The 18,070-nt window shown below is 41.5% G+C and overlaps 1 protein-coding gene across 2 annotated transcripts in view; it reads right to left on the bottom strand.

Moving 5' to 3' along the window:
* LOC126473447 (origin recognition complex subunit 2) overlaps nt 1-18,070 on the bottom strand; it is a 116,009-nt gene that overhangs the window by 33,141 nt on the left and 64,798 nt on the right. For both annotated transcript variants that reach the window (XM_050100499.1, XM_050100500.1), the window contains one exon: nt 11,843-11,975. In XM_050100499.1, the coding sequence (XP_049956456.1) occupies nt 11,843-11,975 (133 nt within the window). The remainder of the gene's footprint in view (nt 1-11,842; nt 11,976-18,070) is intronic.

Here is an 18,070-nt window from a genome sequence, read left to right as displayed (position 1 = left end):
AGGGGAGGGGGGGGGGGGGGAGAGGGAGAGAGAGAGAGAGAGAGAGAGAGAGAGAGAGAGAGAGAGAGAGAGAGAGAGAGAGAGAGAGAGAGAGGGGGAGAGGGAGAGGGAGAGGGAGAGAGAGAGGGGGGGGGGAGGGGGTGTAAAAGGGGGGTGGGGGCTGGGGGTGATTGTAGAAAGAGATCAACATTGGAGAACAATAAGAGGACTGAAGTGGGTATAGGATGCAGCAGCTGTCTATATTACAAAGCGATTAGCCCGGAACCTGGCACCAATTTCAGGCTGCCTGCCTAATGGCTTCCAAAGGTAAAAAGAAATTGATTTTTAATATTTCACATAATTATTCACCAAATTTATAAATTTAAAATGCTGTCATGATCTACTCATTAAGAAGTATAATTTTATGTGAAAAGATTAACTTAATACAGCAAGTATTAAAATAATAGATTTATTGCAGCCAAACTGGCCATTTAGTATAGGAATTGTTCTCTATTCACTATTATTCTTCTTAGTCACTACATAATTTCACCAGCAATTCTGTTCTCATCCTACAGATTAACACACGACATCTCATGCACTGGTCCCCGCATCTCGCATATATACAGCTCGTGCTGGGCCCGTGAAAACTCCAGGTGTTGCACAGTTTGTGGTGAAATCTACACACAGAGAGTCTTGTCACTACGTGGCGGAGTTCGTATTCTCCCTGCGTCCATTCACGGTTTGTCATGGTGTCTGTTAACATAGAAATCCTTCCATATCTTGTGTTTCTTCTCATGTAGTTCTGTCAGTAAGTCCTGGTAGGCTGTCGTCACTGGTAGTAAGTGTTTCAGTTGCAGCTCTTCTATGAAGAAGGGCTCTCTGGCCAACTCATACACAAGCCATGAGAGTGTGTATTTGGAGAGACATAGCACCCTTCTAAAGTAATTCGCCTTCAGCTTCTCTATTTTTTCGAGGTCTGTCTTCTTCAGATGAATCCATATGTTTTCCAATCCGTAAATTGCAACAGGTTCAACTTTGACTTCAAACAGTCGTAGGGTTGTTTCCAGGGAGAGTTCACCTATCGACTTCATATCATTTATGGCTCTCGTTGCAGTGCTGGCTCTGTAGTTAAAAGCCAGTATTATAGTTACAAACTGTGTTTCTCTTAAAGCAGCATAACTAATGGCATACAAATAACCATACTACAATCACCCAGTTATTGAGAAAGAGAGCACTTGGTGACTTCCAATAAACTATATGCACAATTTCAAACCACAGTGAAAATTTTTCTCCCCAACACCCTCTATAAAATGAGGAAAGGAAACAAGTTTATTGCTTACTACATTTTCGCTGTTCACGCAGTAAAACTTCAACATCAGACATGACATTTTTATTTGTCATTTCTTTTCTATCAACTCTTCTTGCAATGCCGTTTTCAGAGAGAACCCACAAATAATACTGAATGTACTTGCATAATTATATCATTGTACACCACACAGCTCAGGAGATATGATTTCATATACCTTTAAAATGTGAAAAACTAGCTTCTGTTGGTGCACAGTAAACCACCAACATCCGGCATGACATTTTAAGTTATTAGTATCTTACTACGAGTCTATTCACAACACACTTTGTAGACAATGTCTACATATATCGTTGAATACACTTGCAAAATTGTGTCATTTTTGTTACACACACTGTTAAGGAGCTATAACATCATAAGCACTGAGATGCACGAAAAACTTGCTTCTACTAAAAATGGAGTGCACATTACCCAAACTACACTCCTGGAAATTGAAATAAGAACACCGTGAATTCATTGTCCCAGGAAGGGGAAACTTTATTGACACATTCCTGGGGTCAGATACATCGCATGATCACACTGACAGAGCCACAGGCACATAGACACAGGCAACAGAGCATGCACAATGTCGGCACTAGTACAGTGTATATCCACCTTTCGCAGCAATGCAGGCTGCTATTCTCCCATGGAGACGATCGTAGAGATGCTGGATGTAGTCCTGTGGAACGGCTTGCCATGCCATTTCCACCTGGCGCCTCAGTTGGACCGCGTTCGTGCTGGACGTGCAGACCGCGTGAGACGAGGCTTCATCCAGTCCCAAACATGCTCAATGGGGGACAGATCCGGAGATCTTGCTGGCCAGGGTAGTTGACTTACACCTTCTAGAGCACGTTGGGTGGCACGGGATACATGCGGACGTGCATTGTCCTGTTGGAACAGCAAGTTCCCTTGCCGGTCTAGGAATGGTAGAACGATGGGTTCGATGACGGTTTGGATGTACCGTGCACTATTCAGTGTCCCCTCGACGATCACCAGTGGTGTACGGCCAGTGTAGGAGATCGCTCCCCACACCATGATGCCGGGTGTTGGCCCTGTGTGCCTCGGTCGTATGCAGTCCTGATTGTGGCGCTCACCTGCACGGCGCCAAACACGCATACGACCATCATTGGCACCAAGGCAGAAGCGACTCTCATCGCTGAAGACGACACGTCCCCATTCGTCCCTCCATTCACGCCTGTCGCGACACCACTGGAGGCGGGCTGCACGATGTTGGGGCGTGAGCGGAAGACGGCCTAACTGTGTGCGGGACCGTAGCCCAGCTTCATGGAGACGGTTGCGAATGGTCCTCGCCGATACCCCAGGAGCAACAGTGTCCCTAATTTGCTGGGAAGTGGCGGTGCGGTCCCCTACGGCACTGCGTAGGATCCTACGGTCTTGGCGTGCATCCGTGCGTCGCTGCGGTCCGGTCTCAGGTCGACGGGCACGTGCACCTTCCGCCGACCACTGGCGACAACATCGATGTACTGTGGAGACCTCACGCCCCACGTGTTGAGCAATTCGGCGGTACGTCCACCCGGCCTCCCGCATGCCCACTATACGCCCTCGCTCAAAGTCCGTCAACTGCATATACGGTTCACGTCCACGCTGTCGTGGCATGCTACCAGTGTTAAAGACTGCGATGGAGCTCCGTATGCCACGGCAAACTGGCTGACACTGACGGCGGCGGTGCACAAATGCTGCGCAGCTAGCGCCATTCGACGGCCAACACCGCGGTTCCTGGTGTGTCCGCTGTGCCGTGCGTGTGATCATTGCTTGTACAGCCGTCTCGCAGTGTCCGGAGCAAGTATGGTGGGTCTGACACACCGGTGTCAATGTGTTCTTTTTTCCATTTCCAGGAGTATATATTAATACAGGGTTTCACAATGTGAGCACTTGGCAACTTCAAACAGGCTTTAAACATAGTTTCAAACCTTTTATAAAAATTTTCTCACTTACATGCTTAACGTCAAATATTTAACACATTAACTCATTTGTAAAGTGATCAGATATTTGTAGCTGTTTTATAGGTGGCAGTTTGATTCTTTACAGAACTAGGGGTGTACTGGTATAGATATAAAAGGGAAATAATGGAAAAATAAATGAAAATCCTGGATAGAGAAGCAATAATATGGAATGGATAGATTGTTATTCACCACACAGCAGAGATGATGAGTCATGGACAGGCACAATGAAAAAGAATACTGGATATATTGAGCTATTGGGCTACTCCTTCATTAAACATAGAAAAAAACACACCACAATTGCTCACTGTCCTCTCTGGGTGCTTACATCCAACTCAATTGCAGGAGATGTCAGTGCCAATGTCTGTTTTTGCGCATGTGTGTGTGTGTGTGTGTGTGTGTGTGTGTGTGTGTGTGTGTGTGTGTGTGTGTGTGTGATTTGTGCTCATGTAAATGATTGCAAGTTATCCATGTATGATGAAGAACTTAATTCAATGACTAGCATACTTTTTCACTGTTGTTGCCTGCGACTCAGCAATCTAGACTTTCCATACTGATATTGAGCCATGCAGCCTTTATAGCCATCCATAACTGCGAAAGTGTGGCCAGTGCAGGCTTTTGTGCGCAAAGTGACCTCTCAATTATGTCCCATAAATGTCCAATGGGATTTATGTCGGGTGATCCAGTTGGTCAAATCATTTGCTCAAACCACCTAGAATATTCTTCAAATAATCACGAACAATTGTGGCCCAGTAACATAGTGCATTGTCATCTATAAAAATTCCATCACTGTCTGGCAACATGAAGTCAATGAATGACTGCAAATTGCCTCCAGGCTGCCGAACACAACAATTTCCAGTCAATGAGCACTTCATCTGGACCAGAGGATGCAGTCCATTCCATGTAAATACAGCCCACACCATTATGGAGTCAATACCAGCTTGCACAGTGCCTTGTTGGCAAACCAGGTCCACGGCATTGTGGGGTCTGCACCACACTCGAACCCTACCATCAGCTATTAACAATTGAAATTGAGACCCATCTGACCAGGCCATGGTTTTCCAGTCCTCTGGGGACCAACTTATGTGGTCATGAGCCCTGGAGAGATGCTGCAGCCAAAGTCATGCTGTTAGCAGGGGCACTTGCATCAGTCATCTACTACCAAAGCCCATTAACGCCAAATTTTACCACACTGTCCTAACAGATATGTTTGTCATACGTCCCACACTGATTTCTGTGGATATTTCACACAAAGTTCCTTGCCTGTTAGCACTGACAACTCTATGCAAGCACCACTGCTCCCAGTTGTTTAGTGAAGGACATCGATCACTGCACTGTCCATGATGATAGGTAATGCCTGAAATATGGTATTCTCACCACACTCTTGACCCTGTGGATCTTGAAATATGGAATCCCCCAACAATTTCCAAAACAGAATGCCCCAAGCATCTAGCTCCAACTGCCATTCTGCATTCAAAGTCTGTCATTCCCATTGTGCAGCCACAATCACATCAAAAACCTTTTCACATGAATCACCAAGTACAAATGACAACTCCATCAATGCACTGCCATTTTATACCTTGTGTACACAATATTACCACCATCTGCACAAGTGCATATCACTATTCCATGACTGTCACCTCAGTGTACATCAACCTGGAGAGCTGCATCAAGCCAGTCTCTGGACTGCATAAGAAGAAGAAGAAGAAGAAGAAGAAGAAGAAAACGACCATGAAGACAATGGTGACAACAATATAGGATAACAACTACATATTTGCAATATGGAGCATGTCTTCCTAAGCTCTTCAACCACTTGTAAGAAAAGAGGTCTACCTGCTTCTTTCACTCTGGCACTGGAACCTAACATGGACACTTCTTGTGATTTCATGGGCCCATAAATATGGGAATTTACTCTGCAGTTCAAACCTGTCTCAATGTAAAGTAGTTGTGAAAATAATTTTGAGTGTTCAGAAGTAGCTGTGTCTACTTAAGAAGTGTTTTTAAATAATGTTCCCAAGGAGCCACATCACAATTTTCTTAGTAAGTAGCTTGAAATAACGTGTCAGAGTATGACATGGTTAGTGGTAGCAAGCATTATTAGATTTAAATGTCCTTTCAATGACAAGGTTACAACAAGCTATGAAAGGATAAATATTTTAAAGGAAATTAGCTGTGTCCTAACCATCACACTACTTCATTAGGTAATTTGATTTAGAATAATACATTTCTGAAAAAGCAGAAGTCTGTTTCAAACAATGGAAACTCCAGATAGGAATATCAACAATTTAGGAAAAGACAGATTGCTATTTACCATAAAGAAGACAGGTCAAGTTGCAGACAGACACAAGTAAAAGACACTTACGTAAAGCTTCATCACTAAAAGAAAGACACATACAATTTATACACACAAGCAAGCACACCTCTGAGAATGGGAACCGCATCTGCTTCCGAGCCACAGTGTATCAATGATCATCCACACATAACACAGACTTCGTGGATTCTTGATGCCAAATCCAATGCCCCAGATTCTTACCTCCAACGGTTATAATTATATTTATCCATTGATCCCACGTTTTGTTTTCCATACCTGCCTGTGCCACACGAACTCCTGATCCTTGACCTAAACCAGTCCTCCCCCCCTCTCTCTTCGCTTATCGCAAAAAAAAAAAAAAAAAAAAAAAAAAAAAAAAAAAAAAAAAAAAAAAAAAAACTTTATTGTTCCACATTTCACCCATGTTTCTGTTATGTTTTTAATGTATTTGTGCATATTTTTATGTGGTTTCATGCAGCACCACATATTTTTGTATACTTTTATGTATTTGTGCATATTTTTACATATCTGTAGATATCTTTGCATGTGTCTGCGTATTTCTGTATGTCTTTATGAATTTTTTATGCATCTTTATGCGTCTTTTCACTTATCCAGCTCCTCTCACAACCATCAACACCTTTTTGCCCATTTCTGCAACATTCCCATTTTCTTTACACCATTCCTGCCACAATGGACTCTTGCTCCAGCTTTCTGCACCAGTTCAGAAAAGTATCCCTTTCCCTGGCTAAAACCCAGTCCCACATCCTGTTTCTCAAATGCTGCCTAAACCATGGAATTCCTCCAAATGGCCTAGCTGTAAATATTCCTTTCTCTGAATCACACCCCTTATTTCACAATAACCTATGCCTTTTCGGATTCCATCAATCCCTGGCCCTCACAAACCTGGTACTGCAAAAATACATGCCCATGGCACACGCATCCCTTTGCCCTCCACAAGATGCTACTACTCTGCAATCCCTATTCCATACATCACATCTCTCAAATTGAATCCCTTTCTCTCCACCACATGAAGGAGCATTGTAGACATCACCTCCATAAGTTAAGCAACCTTCTGACATCCTACTGCCACCTCGGGGCACCACTATCCAACCCCTATTGTACCCACAGGGTTCTTCTTCGTTCACCCGTCATAGCAGATAAACCCTCCTAGCTGCCCTTTTCAACTTGCCACATCCCCAAAACTCCCTACCAGCTCTCCGCCAAATCCAGAGCCAAAACATCCCTGTAACACTATTGTTAACCTTTCCACCAAAACCCTCAGCTTCACAGAAGTTTCAGTCCCACCCAAAGTCCCCACCTTTAGCCCTACACCCAAATTTAATGATGCTCAACTTGTCAGAGATCTACTCTCCTCCTCCTCATCCCTGCAATAGAAGCACTTCTTTACCACCAATCCGTCCAACCAAAACCCCCCTAGTTCCAACATTAAACCCTGTCTTCCAGTTCATACCCCATCCGATCGTGATCCTTCCCCCACCCACCTAACCACCCACTGGTCACTTTCCAAGAATTCCTTACATCCATCTTAGCTTCACCATCTTTCCCCAAGTCCCTTCCTCAAAACTCCAGCCTTTCAGGAAAAGAAAGAACAGCCGTATACTACCTCAAAACAAATGCTGACCTAATCGTCCAACCCGCAGGCAAAGGTCCCACCACTGTTGTTATGAATCACAGTGACTACCTGGCAGAAGGCCTCCACCAATTATCTGTCTCCTCCTATAATCTCTGCCAGAGTGATCCTATCCCAGAAGTCCAGCACAAACTCCAATCCCTGCTTAATGCCTTAGGCCCTTCCCAGAACATCTCCCTTGAATCCATTTCCCTCCTCAGCCCTATTACACTCCACACATACACACCTTATGCCCCATCGTGGGTAGCTATTATGCACCCCCCCCCCCCCTCCCCACTGAAAGAATTTCAGCCCTCATGGACCAATTGCCCATAATCTAGCCTCCCACAGCAAAGACACCAACCAATTCCTTCACCAACTCTCCACCATCCCCACCTCTTTACTTCCTGGATCCCTACTCATCACTGTTGATGCCACCTCCCTAAATACCAACATCCCTCATGCCCACGGTCTTACCACCATTGAACACTACTTTTCCTAATGTCCTTCAGACTCCAAACCCGCTACCTCAATCATCATACACCTCACTAACTTTATCGTAAGCCACAACTACTTCTCATTTTAAGGGAAGGTATATAAAGAAATCTGCAGCACAGCCATGGGCACACGCACAGCACCCTCCTATGCCAACTTTTTTATGGGCCATCTAGAGGAGACTTTCCTAAAGTCTGGTTCAGGTTCACTGATGATATCTTCCTGATCTGGACTCAGAGCCGAGACGCCCGATCTTTGTTCCTTCACAACCTCAACACCTTCTCTCCCATCCGCTTTATGTGGCTCTCCTCAACTAAGTGTGCCACCTTCCTAGATGTTGACCTCTTCCTCTCTCTGATGGCTCCATCTGCGCCTCTACCCACATTAAACCCATCAACAGTACCTGCATTTTGATGGCTGTCATCCCTTTCACACCAAAAAATCCCTCCCATACAGCCTGGCCAACCGGGGACAACATATTTGCAGTGACAAAAACTCCCTTGCTCAGTATGCTGTGGGTCTTGCTAGGGCCTTCACAGATAGGCACTATATTCCCCAGACCTAGTCTGCAAACAGATCTCTCATCCCATTTCCCCTCACACCCACAATCCTCCCATCACTCCCATAAACCAGCTACAAAGAAATGTTGCCTTCATCAGCACCACCCCTGACTGGAACAGCTGAGCCACATCCTTTGCCAGGGCTTTGATTACCTCTCATCCTGTCCTGAAATGAGGGACATCTTACCGAAGATACTTCCCACCTGGTATAAAATGATGTTCCGTCGCTTACCCAGTCTGCACAACATCCTAGTCCATCCCTATGCCATTCACAATCCCAACCCCTTGCCACAAGGATCATATCCCCAGGAAAGAACCAGGTACAAAACCTGTCCAACCCATCCACCCAGCATTCTATTCCAGTCTTGTCACAGGTTTATCCTACCCCATCAAGTGCTGGGCCACATGTAAAAGCAGCCATGTCATTTACCAAGTCTGCTGCAGTCATTGCACACTCTTTTATAATGGTTTGACCACCAACCAGCTGTCCACCAGGATGAACACCCACCCACAAAATGTGGCCAAGAGCAAAGTAGACCACCTGCGGCACAACATGCAGCTGAACATAAAATACTTGATTACAATGGCTGCTTTGCTACCCCAGCCATCTGGATCCTTCCCTCCACCACAAGCTACTCTGAACTGTGCAGGTGGGAGTTTATCATTACAACACATTCTCTGCTCCCATATTTATCCTGGCCTCAATCTATGGTGACACAACATCCACCCAACAGTTTCCATCGCTGCTGTCCTATCATCTCCTCCCATTCTCATCTCCCACCCTGTCTATTTGCAGCCCTCTGTCAATGCACTCGCTCCTCTTTCTCTGCCCCTCTCCTTCTTTGCTCCTTTTTCCCCCACCTCCCTGTCCCACAACCTCCTGGCACTGTGCCTGTTGGCAGTCTAGTACCATACTCCACTAGACAGCGTTTGTCTCTCTCCTCACCTGTACACTACAAGCCCTTCCTCTTCCCCACCCCTCCAGATTGGTGTTTGCATCTCACTTGATAGCTGCATTCCGGCCCAAGATGCTTGAGTTGGCAGTCGTATGTCCATGAGATGTGCTTTGCTTGTGTGTGTGTGTGTGTGTGTGTGTGCGCGTCTTTTACGGATGAAGGCTGTGGCCGAAGGCTTTATGTAAGTGTCTTAATTGTGCCTGCCTGCAATTTCACGTGTCTTCGTTATAGCAGGAAGTCTGATTCAATGTATCAAAAATTTCAGTGAGACACTGTATAAATCAAACATGAGTTAATATTTGATGAGCAACTCAAAGAAGATCTCATAAAATAAACTTTTCTTGTCAATTGCCTCAACAGCATAACTGTTTTCTTTTCACCGATAAATATAAGTATTCTGATTAGGAAGAAAGACAACAATGCAACACAACATTCACAAACTTCAGTTTTAGGCTCAAGAAGTATTTCATGCAAACAACGACCAGCTTTTAAAGCAAAGCAAGGTACAAGTATTGTATTCTGAAGGTGATAAACAAATATACTCTTTCAACAGTTTTTGTTAGTACACTGTGCCTACACATGAAGTGGGCTCAATCTACAGAGATGGAATCCTTTTTCTTTAAGTACAACGGCAACTGACACATTCGTAAGAACTTCATTTGGCTTTATCCAAAATAACTGAAAATATTCCTACTAAGTAGAAAAAAACAAGTGCACTAAGCACTGCAGTCCATCAAAAAGCCAATCTGACTGGTAGAGAGTATTGCTTTGAAAACAGTGGCCCATCAAAATTACAACTACACTACTGGCCATTAAGATTGCTACCACCACGAAGATGACGTGTTACAAATGCAAAATTTAACCGACAGGAAGAAAATGCTGTGATATGCAAATGATTAGCTTTTCAGAGCATTCACACAAGGTTGGCACAGGTGGCCACACCTACAACGTGCTGACATGAGGAAAGTTTCCAACCGATTTCTCATACACAAACAGCAGTTGACCGGAGTTGCCTGATGAAATGCTGTTGTGATGCCTCATGTAAGGAGAAGAAATGCATACCATCATGTTTCCGACTTTGATAAAGGTCGGATTGTAGCCTATCGCGATTGCGGTTTATCGTATCACAACATTGCTGCTCGCATTGGTAGAGATCCAATGACTGTTAGCAGAATATGGAATCGGTGGGTTCAGGAGGGTAATACGCAACGCCGTGCTGGATCCCAATGGCCTCGTATCACTAGCAGTTGAGATGACAGGCATCTTATCCGCATGGCTGTAACGGATCGTGCAGCCACATCTCGATCCCTGAGTCAACAGATGCGGATGTTTGCAAGACAACAACCATCTTCACGAACAGCTCGACGACGTTTGCAGCAGCATGCACTATCAGCTCGGAGACCATGGCTGCGGTTACCCTTGATGCTGCATCACAGACAGGACCACCTGTGATGGTGTACTCAACGACGAACCTGAGTGCACGAATGGCAAAACGTCATTTTTTCAGATGAATCCAGGTTCTGTTTACAGCATCAGGATGGTCACATCCATGTTTGGCGACATCACAGTGAACGCACATTGGAAGCGTGTATTCGGCATCACCATACTGGCATATCACTCGGCATGATGGTATGGGGTGCCATTGGTTACATGTCTCGGTCACCTCCTGTTCACATTGACAGCACTTTGAACAGTGAACATTACATTTCAATGTGTTACGACCCGTGGCTCTACCCTTCATTCGATCCCTGAGAAACCCTATATTTCAGCAGGATAATGCACGACTGCATGTTGCAGGTCCTGAACGGGCCTTTCTGGATACAGAAAATGTCCGACTGCTGCCCTGGCCAGCACATTCTTCAGATCTATCACCAATTGAAAACGTCTGGTCAATGGTGGCCGAGCAACTGGCTCATCACAATACGCCAGTCACTACTCTTGATGAACTGTGGTATCGTGTTGAAGCTGCATGGGCAGTTGTACCTGTACACACCATCCAAGCTCTGTTTGACTCAATGCCCAGGCGTATCAAGGCTGTTATTACGGTCAGAGGTGGTTGTTCTAGGTACTGATTTCCCAGGACCTATGCACTCAAATTGCGTGAAAATGTAATCACATGTCAGTTGGTGGTGGTGGTGATTAGTGTTTAACGTCCCGTCGACAACGAGGTCATTAGAGACGGAGCGCAAGCTCGTGTGAGGGAAGGATTGGGAAGGAAATTGGCCGTGCCCTTTCAAAGGAACCATCCCAGCATTTGCCTGAAACGATTTAGGGAAATCACGGAAAACCTAAATCAGGATGGCTGGAGACGGGATTGAACCGTCGTCCTCCCGAATGTGAGTCCAGTGTGCTAACCACTGCGCCACCTTGATCGGCACATGTCAGTTCTAGTATAATATATTTGTCCAATTAATACCAGTTTATCATCTGCATTTCTTCTTGGTGTAGCAATTTCAATGGCCAGTATTGTAAAAATAAACCACTAAAGATAACTGTCCCCTCCAATTGAAAAATATGACAACAAGACCCACTTTATCTGTCATTTCATCTTCTTTGGTCCTGTATTCTTGAGTTTTAATTCACTTTCCATTCATTTGATAACACTCACCTCATTGATTGAAAGACTTGGGAAAAATCCATTGACAACAAGCACGTCACTCTCATCCATAACTGTTTCCTGAAAAGACTGCAGGAGCTTCCTTTTTGATCCCACACCATACAGAAGGATACTGAAGCCTTCCCTGAAAGTTACAATTACAAAATAATATAATTTTAAACTACAGCATAACAAAGGTGATTACTTGAAGGAGGTAAGAAATGGTAAATGAAGGAGAATATCTAGGGACTCACAGAAATGAAAGTATTTATAACACATGAAGTAACTGCCATAAACTAGAGCTACAGTTTCTATTAACAATTACATCTAAATTTAAATAAATGTGTTATTGACAGTTCATCTATTCCATGAACTGCTGTCAGAATTAATGAAACAAAAAGTTGCACAATATTATATGTAACTGCAATTCATTTCTTCACATCTGCATTATGACTCCACTAGCATATTTCAAAACATTCACATAATGAAACTTAATTTGCAACATCCTTGATCAATTATTCTACATTGACTAGCATGCATTTTTATTGCTCTTCACATCATTGGCTCTTATTTGTGATTACTTTGTAAAATGACAGTGATACAGTGGAACTCTCAGCAATACACCTGTATTTGTAAGACAGTTCAGCCACAGCATATAAAGGCAGCTTCACTACAAATCCTAAAACAATCTCTATAATTTCTCTGCTACAGGCATTAGGCTGTAGTATAAGGTATGTTTCTGTAACTAACATGTTCTCTCCTAATGTTGGAAGCATCCTCAGGGGCTATAAACATGTTGTTAGTTAGCTTTCAAACTTCAGCAAGCAGACATTGCCAAAAGCATTTAGACGTAACTGTGACTTGAAGTCATCTGACCACTGCCAAAGATTGGAGGGTTATACCAACGTATGATATGGAGCTTGTATGGGGAAAAAGAGTTAGTGGTTTGTTTTATTCAACATCAAGACCCACAACTTTTTCTGTTAAAGTTGAATTTCTTAGCGTCTCTGTACATTATAGCATTGTAATGACTGGACCTTAATAAAATTATAGTTTCAGAGAACAGAATTTGGTAGTTCCCTCTGAGGATCTCCATCATTAGGAGACTAAATGTTAGGCACAGAAACAAGCCTTATTCCAGGCTGTTACAACACTGCCCCATGGGGCAAGGTCACCCCCTGCCCACCCCTCATTATGTTCGCAGGAAGTGTGAGTAGTGTAGGCTACCTGCCAGACGGGTCTGTCACACACATTCTGCACATGCACCAGCAACTTGGTCAACTCTGCCTGTGTGTGTTCGGCCAGTGGAATGCAATTGCAAATGCTACAGTGCAGCTGCAAGACTGCCTGTGTGTCAGCAGTGCCCAGCTGTCCCTCATGTAATCTATTAGAAGGAGATTCACTTATTGTGATATTAGATAGTCCTGATTAGTGAAGAACAAGATATGCAGAAATTTTTATTATATAGTTCACTTTTAGTGATGTCTTGATTTTCAACTTACACTAATTATTGTTTAGTAGCATTTGAGACTATCTTGAAAATATTTTAATAGAAATTTGCTCAAGCCTTTGTGTTAATTAAGTAAACATGTATTAATTAATAGTTTTAAGTATAAGATGAGATGGTGCACTTCGTACAGATTAATTAGTGTGGATAAATGCAATTAATAAAACTGTAGGCAAATGAAACATTTATTTAATTGTAATTAAAATTTGAAGATTTTAATAATGAAAATACTCATGTAATGTTTAATGGTGAAATACTATATTTTATGAAACTAATTATGAAATCGTATAAATTTTCTGCTGTGCATCCTGTCAGGCTTAAATAAATTTGTACAGATTATCATTAATTGCAGGTCAATGAGTTGATTACAGTATCCACACATACATTAATCCTTGTTACATAGATCATGAATATGACATTTCGTAATGATGTGGAATGTGTCACTTTAAAATAAGTTTTCTTTACACTAAATAATTAATTTTTTTTATTTTTTTACAGTTACTACTTCATATCTAAGAATTCATCTATTGAGTAGAAGGAGCTGTCATTCAGAAATTCTTTTAATTTGATTTTAAATGTTGATAGGCCATCTGTCAGACTTTTAATACTATTTGGCAAATGACCAAAGATTTTTGTGGCAGCATAATTCACCCCTTTCTGTGCCAAAGTGAGATTTAATCCAGAATAGTGAAAATCATCATTTCTTCTAGTGTTGTTAATGACAAATTTCATAAGTGAATATATGTATTGCGAAAGTACTGTGAATATCCCGAGTTCCTTAAATAAATGTCTGCAAGGTGATCTTGGGTGAGCTCCAGATATTATTCTGATTAGACACTTTTGTACAATGAATACTTTCCCTCTTAATGACGAATTGCCCCAAAATATGACGCCATATGAAAGCGGCGAATGAAAATAAGCATAGTAGGCTAATTTACTGATATGTTTATCATCAAAATTTGCAATAACCCTAATAGCATAAGTAGCTGAACCTAACCATTTCAGCATATCATCGATGTGTTTCTTCCAATTCAATTTCTCATCAATGCACACACCCAGAAATGTTGAGTATTCTGCCTTAGCAACGGACTTCTGTCCATAGTCTATATTATCAATGGTATTATGCCATTTACTGTACAGAATTGTATAAACTGTGTTTTCTCAAAATTTAGTGAGAGTCCAAAATTGTTAAGGATTTTGTGGCCAGTTGCTGATGGTTAGTGAGAGTCCATTTGCAGAGAACCACTAAATAATTTTCTGAAAGACATGATGTGTAATTTCCTCAACTGATTATTGCTTGTTGGGTGCGATTACTATACTTGTTTCATCACCAAAAAGAACTAGCTTTGCATCTTCATGAATATAGAGTGGCAAGTCGTTAATATATATAAAGAACAATAAGGGACCGAAGCCTGAACCCTGTGGGACATCGTCCTTAATACCTCTCCAGTTAAAGGATTCTGCTGGTTTTTGCAGACTATCTGTACTGTTAATTTCAACCTTCTGCATTCTTCCAGTTAAGTATGAATTAAACATTTGTGCACTGTCCCAATAATACCACAATACTTAAGCTTGTCTAGAAGAATTGCATGATTCACACAATCAAAAGCCTTTGAGAGATTACAAAATATCCCAATGGGTGATGTTCGGTTATTCAGTGCATTTAATATTTGATCAATGAAAGCATATATAGCATTTTCTGTTGAAAAGCCTTTCTGAAAACCAAATAGACATTTTGTTAGTACTTCATTTTTACAAGAATTTTGATAAAGCTGTCAGAAGTGAGACTGGGCAGATCTATACCCTTTTTTATCCAGTGGTTTAACAATAGCGTATTTCAGTCTATCTGGAAAAATGCCCTGTTTCAGTGAGCTACTAGATATGTCATCTTTGTATATCCATAATTAAAACGGACACTTGGGACGTCAGCTGGTATAATAATGTTGAAAAATGATGTAATTCCTCCAGCTGTATTAAGGTGTTGGTTTTATTGGCGACTAGTTTCAATGTTGCTACATCATCATCTTCAGGACCATACTTGTCATCAGTAACCGTATATACTCTGGAGGACTGTTTTGAATTACTGTATGGAGCTATATCATATATCATTTCTTATAATACATAGGATTGTTTAATTTTCAAAAAGTTATTTATTATTATTATTTTATTTATTATTTATTTATCTTCATTACAGCCATCTATGGGCTACATTTACACAACTTCCCTCACTTTCCAATTATTATTATTATTATTATTATTATTATAATTACTACTACTACTACTACTACTACTACCACCACCACTACTATTAGTGGCATGAATATCTTTGGTAGTAGTGTGAGGCAGTAGATGTGCTATTTGGTTTGTGTGAATAAATGAAGAAGTGAGTTATTTTGCGACTTTTTAAAGAAACAAAATCCTCACAACAAGAAAGCCAGTTAAAAATATGAAAAATTTCAACATTTTCACCTCAGGAATTCTGCAGCAATGCTTATCAATCTCTGACACCTCCAACTCAACTAGATAAGTATCAAAGTATTTTAATAATGTTTTCCTATTCCAAGGCTCAATTTATCATTTTGCAAGAACCACAATAAGTGGATATCAAAAATAATTAATATTTTTGAATTGAAAAGTTTGGCTTTATTCTTGCTTATTTTATGAGGGTTAAACTGGGTCGGCAAGTGGGTTGATAAGACTACTGAAATTGTTTCCATCCATGATTTCACAGTAACTGGCAATTTTCTTCAGTTCCCAATGAACAAATAAAATTTTCTACAAAACCCAACAATGGAGATGCATGAAGAAGAATTAGTGTAGCACATTTTGTTATGGGTGCTGGAATGATGCCAGTTACCATTTCTTCTGTCGTCCTTTTTAATCATAGTGCAACGTATCTGTATGTTGTGTAACAAGACAAAGTTTTAAGTTGATAGAGCTATATTTAGAAAAACTAGAATCATCATTACAGTATCACCTCTTTCCACCATTAACTTCCACATGTTAATTTTTTATATTTTAACAGTAAACCATGAACTAAGTTTTAAGTTGATAGAGCTGTATTTACAAAAACTAGAATCATCATTACAGTATCACCTCTTTCCATCATTAACTTCCACATGTTAATTTTTTATATTTTAACAGTAAACCATGAACTACATTTTTCCGGCGATGATTTGCTGCATCCAAAAGGCCAGCTTCTTCCAAAAAAAGTTACTTCACTGTATTTGGATGCTCCTTTCCCAAAATGTGCATAAGTAAGCAGGTCATGGAACACATCTCTCTTAGAAGCATAAAGATTTTTGAAGTCCTGCTCTGTGTGTTTCCTCCTCCTTCAAGTACTTGGGTAAGATGTTCTGGATTTATTACCTTCCGTTTTATTTTTTCTTCTTCATTCTTACAATGGATTTTTTGTATAATTTTACTATATAAATGGTTCTCTCTTATTAAATGTCCTGACGGGTATGGACTGCACACTATTTTCTATCTCTCACTCTGTTGTTGTTGTTGTTGTTGTTGTTGTTGTTGTTGTGGTCTTCAGTCCTGAGACTGGTTTGATGCAGCTCTCCATGCTACTCTATCCTGTGCAAGCTTTTTCATCTCCCAGTACCTACTGCAACCTACATCCTTCTGAATCTGCTTAGTGTATTCATCTCTTGGTCTCCCTCTACGATTTTTACCCTCCACGCTGCCCTCCAATACTAAATTGGTGATCCCTTGATGCCTCAGAACATGTCCTACCAACCGATCCCTTCTTCTGGTCAAGTTGTGCCACAAACTTCTCTTCTCCCCAATCCTATTCAATACTTCCTCATTAGTTATGTGATCTACCCATCTAATCTTCAGCATTCTTCTGTAACACCACATTTCGAAAGCTTCTATTCTCTTCTTGTCCAAACTATTTGTCATCCATGTTTCACTTCCATACATGGCTACACTCCATACAAATACTTTCAGAAATGACTTCCTGACACTTAAATCTATACTCGATGTTAACAAATTTCTCTTCTTCAGAAACACTTTCCTTGCCAATGCCAGTCTACATTTTATATCCTCTCTACTTCGACCATCATCAGTTATTTTGCTCCCCAAATAGCAAAACTCCTTTACTACTTTAAGTGTCTCATTTCCTAATCTAATTCCCTCAGCATCCTTCAGAATTTGAAAGACAGTATTCCAGTCAACATTGTCAAAAGCTTTCTCTAAGTCTACAAATGCTAGAAACGTAGGTTTGCCTTTCCTTAATGTTTCTTCTAAGAAAAGTCGTAAGGTCAGTATTGCCTCACATGTTCCAGTGTTTCTACGGAATCCAAACTGATCTTCCCCGAGGTTGGCTTCTACTAGTTCTTCCATTCGTCTGTAAAGAATTCATGTTAGTATTTTGCAGCTGTGACTTATTAAACTGATAGTTCGGTAATTTTCACATCTGTCAACACCTGCTTTCTTTGGGATTGGAATTATTATATTCTTCTTGAAGTCTGAGGGTATTTCGCCTGTTTCATACATCTTGCTCACCAGATGGTAGAGTTTTGTCAGGACTGGCTCTCCCAAGGCCGTCAGTAGTTCCAATGGAATGTTGTCTACTCCAGCGGCCTTGTTTCGACTCAGGTCTTTCAGTGCTCTGTCAAACTCTTCACGCAGTATCATATCTCCCATTTCATCTTCATCTACATCCTCTTCCATTTCCATAATATTGTCCTCAAGTACATCGCCCTTGTATAGACCCTCCATAT

The sequence above is a fragment of the Schistocerca serialis genome, chromosome 4, assembly GCF_023864345.2.
Source record: "Schistocerca serialis cubense isolate TAMUIC-IGC-003099 chromosome 4, iqSchSeri2.2, whole genome shotgun sequence".
Classification (NCBI taxonomy): Eukaryota; Metazoa; Arthropoda; class Insecta; order Orthoptera; family Acrididae; genus Schistocerca; species Schistocerca serialis.
The sequence above is the reverse complement of the archived record's forward strand: the minus strand, read 5'-3'. Positions and strand labels throughout refer to the sequence as shown.